Consider the following 12,370-nt stretch of genomic DNA (forward strand, 5'->3'; position numbering starts at 1 on the left):
ATTATCTTTCCACTGGAATGTTTTCATATTTCAGTAAATACGTAATAGATATATAATAGGCAACCCCTGATTCATAGGTTTCATTTTATGGAGTGATTCAAATACCAAAATAAATCTCTCACCCTTGTAACCCAATCCATTCCGACCATAGCAAGAATTAAGATGGCGATGAGTGTAATGACACCAACTACTCGAATATCATTAGTTGCACCATCTACTATTATTGCACCAAATGGACGTAAAAGATCTTGAAGGGATTCACAAAATCCCACAATGTACATGGATACAGCAATGGAATTTGCAAGTGTGAACATGAGTCCAATTGCTCCACCAAACTCAGGCCCCAAGGAGCGAGAGATCATGTAGTAAATGCCACCTGGAAACATGGAAATCTACAGTTAAATTAAAAGAAAGTTAATACTCCTGTTTGAGACAGTTGATTGCAATTCTCAGAGTGGAAACGAAAAGTCAATGTCCTTCAAACATTACGTTAAAACTTGGAAAATGAGATTAAGTGTAGCAACTGAAAAATATCTTCCAGGACAACAATAAAAATTAGAAGTACTAATTAAAAATAAAGTTTCATGACAGAAAAATGACTCAAATTTTTGCTCAAATAGACTTTACTGGTGACTTCATAATCACAATGATTGATAAAGAATGTGCTTTTTTATGAAAAATTTCAATGAATGGCTTAAATCTAATGCACATCAGAAGAGATAATTTGTTAAAATTTTATTATAGGACATTTTTAGTTAAAATTTTGTTAGATAGAAAAGGAAACAAACACTTTAGTTAGGATTATACACTCATATTATTAACAAAAACAAAGTGACAAAATTAAAAGCTGAGGCTTTGTTCAATCATTCATTGAGAGCCATGCAAAATATGCTCTGAAAAATTGTATATCTTACCTCCTTTGATTTGACCATTTGTACTAACAGCAGACATAGAGAGAGCAGTGATAAAAGTAACAGCATTTGCTAAAGAAATAACAAGAAGTCCTTCGACTGGAAATGCATAGAGAGAATAAAAAGAAAATTGAATCTATCAGACAAATGCTTTGCAAAACACATAGGCCATACTAAAATAAAGTTAAAGGGATTAAAACAGACACACTCATGCAATATAGATATCTATGTATGCTGAAAAAAACTGAAAAAAAATCAATGCTTCGGTAACAACAGTCAAAAGATTTGCAGAATGAAAAACATATTTCGAAAGAAAAAGCAATCACATTGTTTCATACACAATTTCTGGTAAGTTGAGAACCTATAATACAGGAAATACCACAAAAAGACCTCAAAAAGTGGTATTATTCACATTCACCTAAACATACTTCATGCCATTTCATGCTCAGCATTTTCAAACATGTATAACAAACATAAAAAGCTGGTATGTACTGATGAATGATAACATGAACTTTGAGTTGAGTCAATGTGGTTGGAGCATGATGCAAATATAAAAATATTTCCTGTACATATGGATTCAACAAGATAGCCTCAGATGGACCTTTCATGAAGTATGATGACTCGTGATGAATAAAGCCAAGCTGCAAAACAAATAATCACAAATGTCAAACATGTATAACCTATAAATAAAAGCCGCAAGAGTAGATTAATAGAATAATTCTGACAGAACCTTGATAAATAGTAAAAGGTCATGCTTGCTACATAGTAAAAGCCTGAGAGAACATTCAAAATCAGCCATTACCAGTCTCAGACATAGGTATATGCTTTCTGCAAGAGCAAAAGCATGGATTGGCCAATTCACCGCGTCATACCTTACCTCCTTTTATTTGGCCATTTGTACTAACAGCAGACATAGATAAGGTTGTCACAAGAGTAACTATGTTGGAAAGACAGATGACAGCTACTCCTTCCCCTGCAAAACATTACCCTCTCACATCAAAGTAAATATGTGTACGTTAAATTTTAACGTCAAAAATTCAAATACTGTGATTACCATCAAATTTTAACATAAGTGTATCCATAGAAATAATGTGACAGCATCAAGTCACTATTCTGAACTTTCAACCTAGCACCCTTTGGAGTCAGTGCTCCATTCCTTGGGTGAGACCTTTTGTCAAGATCAGACTTATGCCGTTTCTAAGAGTATTTCCTCATCCTAAATCTGTATCAAAATACCAGAAACACCTATTACGTACCACTACAGTGATTTTGAGTGTTTCCCACACATTTTTGACTTTTCAATGTGAATTTTTGGTGATCTGATGTACCTCTTCATAACCAAAAGGATAATAGGATAAGTAGGATAGTAATTCCAAAATTGTAATTTCTTCGCTCATCTGATAGACGAGCATGCAACAGAGTACGCGAATGAAACCATCTCGTACAGCAGCGCAGCTAGGAATTAAGGCTATGGGGGGTTTTAGGCATGGGCGTACCCGGCAAGGGGCAGGAGGGGGCAGCTGCCCCCCCCCCCTAGAAGCAAAAATCGCAAATGTCTATAAGGAAAATATTTTTTCAAGCAAATAAGTTTAAAAAATAATAAAGAGCTGTTAGAGTTTCCTTAAAATGTTGATTTCATTCACCTTTTCCATGCTTAAATCTTACCTACAACTTGAACAACCATGGCTTGCCTTGCCCCCCCCCCCCCCTAGTTTTGATCCTGGGTATGCCCTTGGTTTTAGGCACAACCGATGCTGAGGGGTTTGGTAGAGTGGGATACCCGCCAGGGTAAGTGGGAAGTGCAGGTGCCCTCCCCCAGAAAAAATTTAATATACTAAATGGTTCAAAATGGTGAGTTTTACGGCTTTATGAGACTTAATTTATGAATTCTTACACTATTCCACAAGTAATATCAATCCAATTAAGTAAAATGGATTAAACTTAAAAATTTCTCTGAACTCTGGGGGGGGAGGGTTATTGTTGAAACTACCAGTAATTCTGTAATTATTTTACTAATAACTTCACACAACGCACAGGACAATATTATTTTACTTCAACTCAAACAGTAACTAATAAACAGATTAGATCTCTTAGATACAATATTCAACACTCTCTCTTAATTTTTTTTCTTTGGAAACAACAGAAAACGAATTACATCATTCAACACCATAAAACTTTTCTTGAAAATTACATCACAGAATTAATTCATATAATTATAACCTTAATGCAACAAATTAATCACACATTTACGTTTTAGCAAAAATTAAAATTCCTTCAATTACTTGACAGTAATAAGTTTTTATGTGCATGAAACTTGATACTATTGAGGGGCTTTGTAAATATATCGGCTAACTGATATTGTGTTGGACAGTAATTTAAAGTCACTACTTTTTGTGACACCTTTTCGGAAATGAAATGATATCTTACATCAATGTGTTTACTTCGTCTATTATGCTGTCCAGTCTCAATTAGTCGAATAGTGCTTTGATTATCCACATGTAAACTTACACTCAATTCTTTACCAATCAATTCTTCAATAAATGTTTTTGCATATATGACTTCCTTCACACATTCAGCTGCTGCAATATATTCTGCCTCTGTAGTGGAGAGAGCCACAATTGGTTGTTTACGTGACCACCAGGCTACTGGACCTCCACAGAACATCAGGACGTATCCACTTGTGCTCTTCCTAGTCTTTAAGTCACCTGCATAGTCAGAGTCAGTATAAGCAGTCAGAGTCAAGTTTGATCTTCTTTTGTACCGAATACCCAGGTTCTCTGTATTCTTTAAATACTTCAATGTTCTTTTTACATTTTCAATGTCTGTTTTTGTTGGATTTTCTAGACTTCTGCTTTCATAGTTGACTGCAAAAGCCATGTCAGGTCTTGTTTTATTCGTCAAATATAAAAGACTACCAACCACTTCTCTGTAAGGAAACTTGAGAACACTATTATCCCTTTCTTCCTGCTTGTCAACTCTTTTCCCAATTTGAAGTGGTGTATCAGCTCCCTTGGTATTTTTCATCTCAAATTTATCTAATATATAATCTATATACCCCTTCTGAGATAGGAAAATAGAGTCCTTAGTTTTTGTTACCTCTATGCCAATTAACACCTTTGGATTATTTCTTGTCTTTGTTTCAAACTCTTTTCCTAAACTATCTAATAAATTGTCTATATCAGATTCATTTTCTCCTATTATGATCCCATCATCTACGTACACAGCTAAATACAGAGTTCTTTTCTCATTTCTGAATACGCACTGCTCTGATGTCAACTGAAAAAGCCCTCTGTTCAGTAAAAACTTCTTCAACCTTTGATTCCATTTCAAGGGTGCTTGTTTTAATCCATATAAGGATTTTTCTAAACGACAAATTTTATTTTTGACACTAAAACCCTCTGGCACATGCATGTAGATTTCTTCTTCTAGTTCTCCATAAAGGAAAGCTGTTTTAATATCAAATGCCTTCATTTTGTAATTATTTTTAGCTGCAATGGCAAACAGTATCCTTAGTGATGTTGTATTCACCACTGGGCTGAAGGTTTCTTCATAATCAATTCCTCTCTCTTGTTCGCAGCCTCTAACTACTAATCTAGCCTTGTATCTCCCATCTTCTTTAATTTTGAATACCCATTTACTGGTTAAAATTTTCTTCCCTTTGGCATCTTGAGGACTGACATATTTCCATGTTTCATTTTTCATCAACGATGATTTTTCATCTTCAATTGCTTCTATCCATTTATCTTTTTCCTGTCCAGTTACAGCTTCATTATACGAAATTAAAGCCATTTTACATTGATATTCCTTCAAGTTATCTGGTGCTTTAAGTTTATTTCTATCTCTAAGATTGTAGTGTAATCCTTCATCTTCTTCTTCTTCTCTTCCAGCTGTTACACCTTCTGTTTCTTGTACTATATCTTCTTCATCTTGATTTTCTACCTTTGCTCTTTTTATGGTCTTTTTAATTTCTTTCTCTTCCTTGAAGTTATTTTGAATTTCAGGAATGAAGATTACATCTCTAACTACCTCAACTGTTCTTTTATCCATAAAAAATACTCTTACTCCTTTTGAACAATCTTCATATCCCACAAAAATCCCTCTTTTTCCCTTGGCATCCCACTTTTGTCTCTTCTGAGATGGCACATGAGCATAGACTTCTGATCCAAAAACTCTAAGCTTTTCAAAATCTCCAAATGGTTTACCGAACCATAACTCATAAGGAGTTTTGCCTTTAATTGAGCTTGTTCCAGTTCTATTGATCGCATACACTGCAGTATTAACTGCTTCGGCCCAAAATTCTTTGCTCAGTTTCTTATTCAACAACATTGTTCTAGCTGATTCTACCAAAGTTCTCATCTCACGTTCAGCTTTCCCATTTTGCTCAGGATTGTAGGGCACAGATTTTTGATGACAAATGCCCTCACCTTCAAATATTTTTCTTACTTCCTTATTTACAAACTCAGATCCATTGTCACTTCTAAAAATTTTAATCCCTTTTCCAGTCTGATTTTTTACGTATTTTATAAAAACTTTCAGCTTTTCTTTCACTTCGCTTTTGTTTCTGAGAAAATATACTACTTTGAAGTGTGATAGGTCATCTTTCAATAACAGAAAATACTTGCTTCCTCCAATCGACTCTGTCTCCATCGGTCCACATAGGTCTGCATGTATTAATTCACATATGCTTTTAGAGCTACTGCTGCTTGGAGTGAATTTTCTTTTTGCATATTTCCCTTCTACACAGGAACTGCAAAAATTGAGGTTATTTTCTATAAATGGAATCTTATTTTCTTCTAAAACTCTTTCCACTAAAGTGAAGTTTTGATGACAAAATCTATTATGCCACTCCTGCAAAGTTTCGGATTTCTTTGCCAAATATAACTCACCAGTTGATTGCCTGGTTGTTCGAAAATCCATTACGTATAATTTACCGGATCGAATTGCTTGTGCACAGATTTTATTGTCCATGTTCTTCAATACGCATTTCTTATCATCAGACTCCAGTTTGTATCCCTTATCTAGGGCTATTCCCATAGAAAAAAGGTTAGTTTTAAGTTCAGGCACATACAAGACATTATTAAGGATTGTTTCCATCCATTCTTCACCGTTGTTCGCCAGAAGTTTTACCGTCCCGCAACCAACCGCATCCAGAGTTGATCCGTCTCCAATTTTTATTTTCTTGGGTTCGCTAATCTCTTGATATTCCTTAAATATTCCAATTTCATTGCACATGTGTTCGCTGGCTCCGCTGTCTAAGTACCAAATTTCTTCATTTACTCGTTCATTTAAAAATGCAGTAGAACTAATGAATGCATTTTTGCTTGTTTTATCTTTCCTTTCTTCATCCTTCAGGAAACGGCATTGCTTAATAAAATGTCCCGGTCTCTTGCAGTGATGACACACTTTTTGATTTTTCGATCTTTCTCGGAAATAACAGTTCTTTTCTTCGTGATTGTTTTTCTTACAAATACTGCAAAACAATGGTTTGCTATTACATTTATTTTGGTTCCTCGAGTATTTCGTTTCCGCTCTTAATGCTGAGTTCTGTATTACGTCATCGTTAGAGCTTTTAAATTTTTGTTCCTCTGCCGCCAATCTCGCTACGAAGTTTTCAATTGTTCTTTCGTCTTTCGCGGTAGACTCCCATGCCGTGCTGAAGTTTTGATAATCAGTGGGCAGCACACTAAGTATCTTCGTTATTAACATGGTTTCATCAATATTTTGCTGTAGCATTTTAAGTTTGTGAACTATTGATTGGATGTTGGAAATATTCGTCATTATGTCGGCACTCTTCTCGAAACGGAAATTGTAGAACTGTTGCAGTAAATTACACTTCTGTTGCTCAGTATCACGTTCGTATATATTCGTCAGGGTTTTAAACATATCATGGGCAGTAACACAAGACATAATATGCACCATTATCTTTTTATCAATAGTCGTTATTATATACTTCTGTGACTTGGCGTCCAACATCTTCCAGTGACGTACGTCTTTTTCATTTTTCACATCAGCCAGACGTTGAATTCCGTCGACCACGTCCAGTAGGCCACTTGCTCGGAAGAATATTCGTATTTGGAACTTCCACAATTCGAAAGTTTCAGCTCCTTTTAGTATTTGAATGTTCGATAGATCTTCTGTCATTGTTGCCGAGTGCGTTATTTTTACAATCTTCTTTTAGTTTTTTTTTAAACACCAATTTTATCTTTTTTCTTTCTTCTATTTTTTTTAAGTTTTCCTCAGAATCTAAGCGTTCGGTGGATACTGGTGTCTGGGTCCATGACCTGTTGAAACTACCAGTAATTCTGTAATTATTTTACTAATAACTTCACACAACGCACAGGACAATATTATTTTACTTCAACTCAAACAGTAACTAATAAACAGATTAGATCTCTTAGATACAATATTCAACAGTTATCCCCCAAAAGCCCCCTCGCTGCGCCCTGATCTCATATACCCTATGAATGAGTGGAAATGCGAAGAAAAAGCCGTATCCTGTGAATTAGGCCACACGCAAGTCGCGCTACCAAGGTTTTCTACGGACTGGAAACTGACCTTCCGGCTAGTGATGAGCGGAACTGTGATTCTCCGATCACTTCGTTACCTGTGACTGCTACTCATCAGTAACGGTGATTCTTAACTGTGATTGCGATCACCGAGGTGAATCACTCTTAGAAGTCAGCGGTGATTTGTGGCGCTGCTATTCCTGCTACTTTGTCCAATTCCAAGGAATGAGCTCTCCTTAATAGGAACGAATAAACTCATAGAAAATTGTAAAATTAGGCAAAATATTTTTTTGAGGGAATAGTTCTGATTCCGAGGTTATATTACAATAATTAAGTAAATTTGATGTGGTAAAATAATTGATAAGGGGCAATCATTTTTTACACATATTTATAATCAAACCATCATAATTCAAAGCTGTAGCTGTATATTTCGCACAGAATGTCTTATTTATCATAAAAGATGAATAAGACATCCTTATATTACTATTGGTAGCATCATGGTAGCTTCCGAAGCTAACTTCACCGTGTTCACAGTCGCAGTGATTTCGAGTATTTTTAGTCACCGGCAGTGATCGGCTACTTCTCTTCAATCACAGGTGGCGATATATCGCATATCATTTGGTAGCAGCCAGAGCTATCTTCACCGAATCCAGTGATCGAATCACCGATCACAGTGATTTCGAACATTGAATCACCGACAGTGACTGCTACTTTTCAGTAACGGTGATTCAATCACAGTTAGCGATATAGGTATCGCTCATCACTACTTCCGGCTCTTTGCCAATGTTGTAGCCACGAATGTTGCAAAAAAGGATTCTCAAATAGGCCTCTAAATGTGCTGTCAACCACCGCGCATTTAAATGGGTTTACAAAAGTCGCCCCTTCCGTCGCTGACGGACAAATTGATCCGAGATTCACCGGGAAATAAGGTATAATTAGCGATTTTAACCGAAATTTATACACATGTTGATGTGAGCTATCATATTCATTCTTTTTCGAAGCTATACCTCGCAATCGAAAACACTTTACCGCAAAATATTGGAAAAAATGGATCGCATTATACACATCACCGCGCCGCGGGCATTTTTTAAAAGCGATTAAAATGTGACCGAAATGGCAACTTAAATCAGCCTTCTGCGGGATGGACGTGGGCCTCCTCTATTCATTCCCCTTAGTTATATCGGACAAGGGGCTAAGGGTGGCTATTTTCGATGGGAACCATAGTCAGTACAAAAATCGTCAATTTTATCAAATACAAATTAAAATCAAGCACAAAAAAGGCTCCATGGTACATGTATGGCAAAAGTGTGTACCTTTTGTACACACTTATCCCGAAGCATTAGTCAGTAAAAATGAAGTGTGGAACGTACCAAGCGACCTTTCTTTCCTTATTCATCAATTCCACTAAGTAAAGTCACAAATCTTAAATTGTTATATACCACCGAGACCGGTAAGCATGACATCTAGTATATATGTGTATCAAATCTGAATAATTCTCTACCCAATATCCTCATGCTTTTAATATTCAAACTAGGAATTATTTAAAATTTCTCCAACTCTCAACAGTAAGTGAACCAAACATTACATTAAACATAAAACATTAAATCCATATTATTCCTTCTAAAAAGGATATATTGATGGCTAAGTTCTAATAACACGTATCTCAAAATTTGGCCGGTCTGAGTTAATACTGCTAAAATTGTTAATAAAAAATAAAATCCAAGCATAAAACAACTCTTTATTTGCAAACGTATGCTTCTTTTTCAGTTTTATGTATTTTTGGTTTTTAATTTCAATTAAAATTATGTACAATATTTAAAAAGTAATTGTTTTTTTTGCTCTCCTGAAAATTTTCTATTTTTGAGATACGTGTTGTCGGTACTTACCAATAGATATAGAATATTAAATCTTATTTTTAAATAAATGTAGTCAATTGCTTGTAACAGAATTGTATGATTTCTCCTTCACCTATCTTTGGCCGAGGACTATGCCAAAATATAACAAAAATTATATCATTATTTACTTATACATAAATCTTCCTTTTACAATTTATCTTAAAGTGGGCGGATTTTATCTCTCCAGGATTATTTGAGAATATTTATGAACTAATAATAATTGGTGCCTTCAAATGAGTACCTCCAGAGAACAAAAACCAATAATTCTTCGTGAAATGAATCAAGGATAAAATTTAAAAAAAACAGAATGCACACACGAAATAAATTGCGCCATAAAGAATTGGGAAATTTCCAAAATAATAATTTTCACGTGATTGACTTCACCACGAGAGCTAGTGTATCCTTCAACGCAAGGAGAGGTCAAAAGTTTAGGAGGAGTACACGCTGCGGCATACTTTCTTTTGAATTTAAAAGATTCCTGCAAGCGTATGAAAATTTACGATACCCCATTCGACAGTTTCTTGATGGGCAGTAACGTTACGATCGAAGATGCCTTTTCAGCGACGAGCCGTCATGAACATCGAGAGAGAAGCAGCAGGTAATTTCTAAGAAATTGACGTGTGAGGGAGATTTCGCTAAATTCCTTTCCTTGAGCACGAAACAAAATGAATGGCTGGATGTTATTTACGGGGCTTAGGTACTCGGACTCAACGTTGAAGTGTTGGCAAATCATCGCATGCGATGCTTTCGAAAAGCGCAAAGGGGTTGCTAACCGATTAAGCCCCTGATCGTTAGTCAAATGATGTAGTCATTAAGTCATTCATTATATACGGCGCCAACACCTTCCTTCAACGAGAGGTAGGCTGATTCCCGCACTGTCGTCACGAATTATGATTACATAATAACTTTGCACGTTTCAGGCGTCGATCGTGTTCTGCGCGGCATATTACGTCCTTGTGGCCCCATTGGAGTAATTAATGGCGAGGAATATCCAAATAGCGAAAGAATTTTCATATCCAATCACGGAATGATCATAATATTATTCAACTCTCAAAAATACATGAAACAAGCATTAAATCCACATTCTTCCGTCCATAAAAGGATTAATCTTTTTAGAAAAAGAATAAGTCCAGACATTATTTCATGTATTTAAAGACCGTGTGAACTAGAAAAGGGCTCAAAATAAATTGAATAATTTAAATCACCTTGTGAAAATTATTTTAAAATAAACTTTACCCTAATTTTCACAAAACAATTGTCTTTGACAGACGATAGGTTACATTCATTCAACAGTGGAAATTTTAAGGCTGATCAGGAAAAGCCGACATGGGCCTCGCTAAGGGGGTCCCGCCCCCCAGAAAAAATTGACTTATCGAAGTTGCGGCTGCCACGTCTCACGCAGCACTGGACAACCACTTTCAATATTGTACAATAGTGTCATCAGAAATTAGGCTTAATTTAAGTTCTGAGAAGGTCAGATTTAAAAAAATTAGGAAGAGACTCATCCCTGGAGGATGGGAGGTCAATGTCTCTCCCGCGGTCAATTTCCCTGGAAATTTCCCTTTTAAAACATGGAAACCGGTCGTCTTTAAAAGGCATCTAAGATATAGTTTTTTTCTGGAGGAATCTGCAATACTTCAGGAGGTGGTAGGGGGAGACAACTTTAAGCATTTTTTGCCCATAAACATGGCGTCGAAACTACTTAGCTTACAGTGCTATAGCAACGCAAATATATTTTGGATGTATTTTTTAGCTACTATGAAAAGTTTTTTTGGGTATCCAGCCTTTTCGACGCTTTTTTAATACTCCGAATTTTTAAGGACATTAAGGTTGCACACCTTTAAAATTAGTATACCAAAAAATATAAGCAAGACGAATGAATTATTTTTTATTATTCTTTTAAATTCAAACGTAAACCAGACAAAAGTTTAGTAAATTTCAAAATATAATTAGTAACCAAAAAGATTTTCTTCTCTAACCATTGAAATGATAAATTGATGAATTTTTCATACTTATTATAATAATATTTGTAGCATTTTAAAACTTATTTTTCCTTTCATTAATGAATTTATGATTACATTTCTATGCTTAAATTTAATAAATAGTATAATGCTTTTAATTAAATAAATTATAATAATAAATAGAATTATGAGAACATAAGTAATAATTTACTGCCAATTCAAAATCTTATATCTTCATACATGTTTGGAGCCTCTTAAGGTCTCCAGAATGCTACACACCCATCTCAACGCTGAAGGTTAAATGCATGTGAAAAACCTCATGAGGAATTTCGGCAATTAACTTCAAAGACATCCCTCGCTCATTGAGCACAAAAAACTCAAGTAATGCACCACCTTTTATTGCCATTCTTACCTACTCCAGCCTGTCCCACTACCCAGGAGAGACGAAGGAAGAGCATAACACCCCAGATGTTGAGAAGGCATCGCATCTGTGGACCAAATAATCTTTACTGTGGTTTAGAAAACAATATTATAAAATTAGATACAAATGATATTAGGTATTCAAAAGGTATGATTAATACCGGCACAAGACAAAAAAGAATATTTTTTTGCAAATTTCAATTTATCAAAGATAACTTTGAATATTGAAAACAAGAGGAGCAATATAAAAATTATATACAGGGTTATCATGATTGAATGGTACGGTTTCAGTAAATCATAGCAAGATAGTAGGTATAGGGTGGCAGAGATTTTTCAGAGGCTGCCCGATCCCTGCTTGAGTGAGTCGAGGAGGGAACTTGAGTGCATCAATCCGTCCGTCGGATGGGACGTTAAGCCGTGGTCCCCTTGGCCCCTTTCGTTAGGAGTACGCTAATGCCAACGCCAGGTTTCTCTCTTGTCTAGAGACTAAGGGTGCAAATTTTGAAATTTATTATGTGCGCAAAACAATTGCTTGAGACGTCAAATTCGAAAAATAAAAAAAATAAACTGTAAGTAATTATGTTTCCGTTCAAACCATGTTCAAAATCGCACCATTATTTTATGATGAACCTGTACATACACACATTACTCATATTAATCCAGTATAATCATTGTGA

The 12,370-nt window shown here is 35.4% G+C and overlaps 1 protein-coding gene across 2 annotated transcripts in view; it reads right to left on the minus strand.

Annotated features, from left to right (window-relative positions):
* Window positions 1-12,370, minus strand: part of LOC124167073 (solute carrier family 12 member 3-like) — a 255,017-nt gene that overhangs the window by 34,691 nt on the left and 207,956 nt on the right. The window contains exons 3-5 of one of the 2 annotated variants that reach the window (XM_046544865.1): window positions 11,686-11,761; window positions 915-1,010; window positions 123-376 (exon numbers count right to left, since the gene is read on the minus strand). In XM_046544865.1, the coding sequence (XP_046400821.1) occupies window positions 123-376; window positions 915-1,010; window positions 11,686-11,761 (426 nt within the window). Of the gene's footprint in view, window positions 1-122; window positions 377-914; window positions 1,011-1,788; window positions 1,885-11,685; window positions 11,762-12,370 lie in introns of both variants that reach the window. The other variant, XM_046544863.1, reaches the window with a different exon arrangement.

Source organism: Ischnura elegans, chromosome 10 (genome assembly GCF_921293095.1).
Source record: "Ischnura elegans chromosome 10, ioIscEleg1.1, whole genome shotgun sequence".
In the NCBI taxonomy this organism is placed as follows: domain Eukaryota; kingdom Metazoa; phylum Arthropoda; class Insecta; order Odonata; family Coenagrionidae; genus Ischnura; species Ischnura elegans.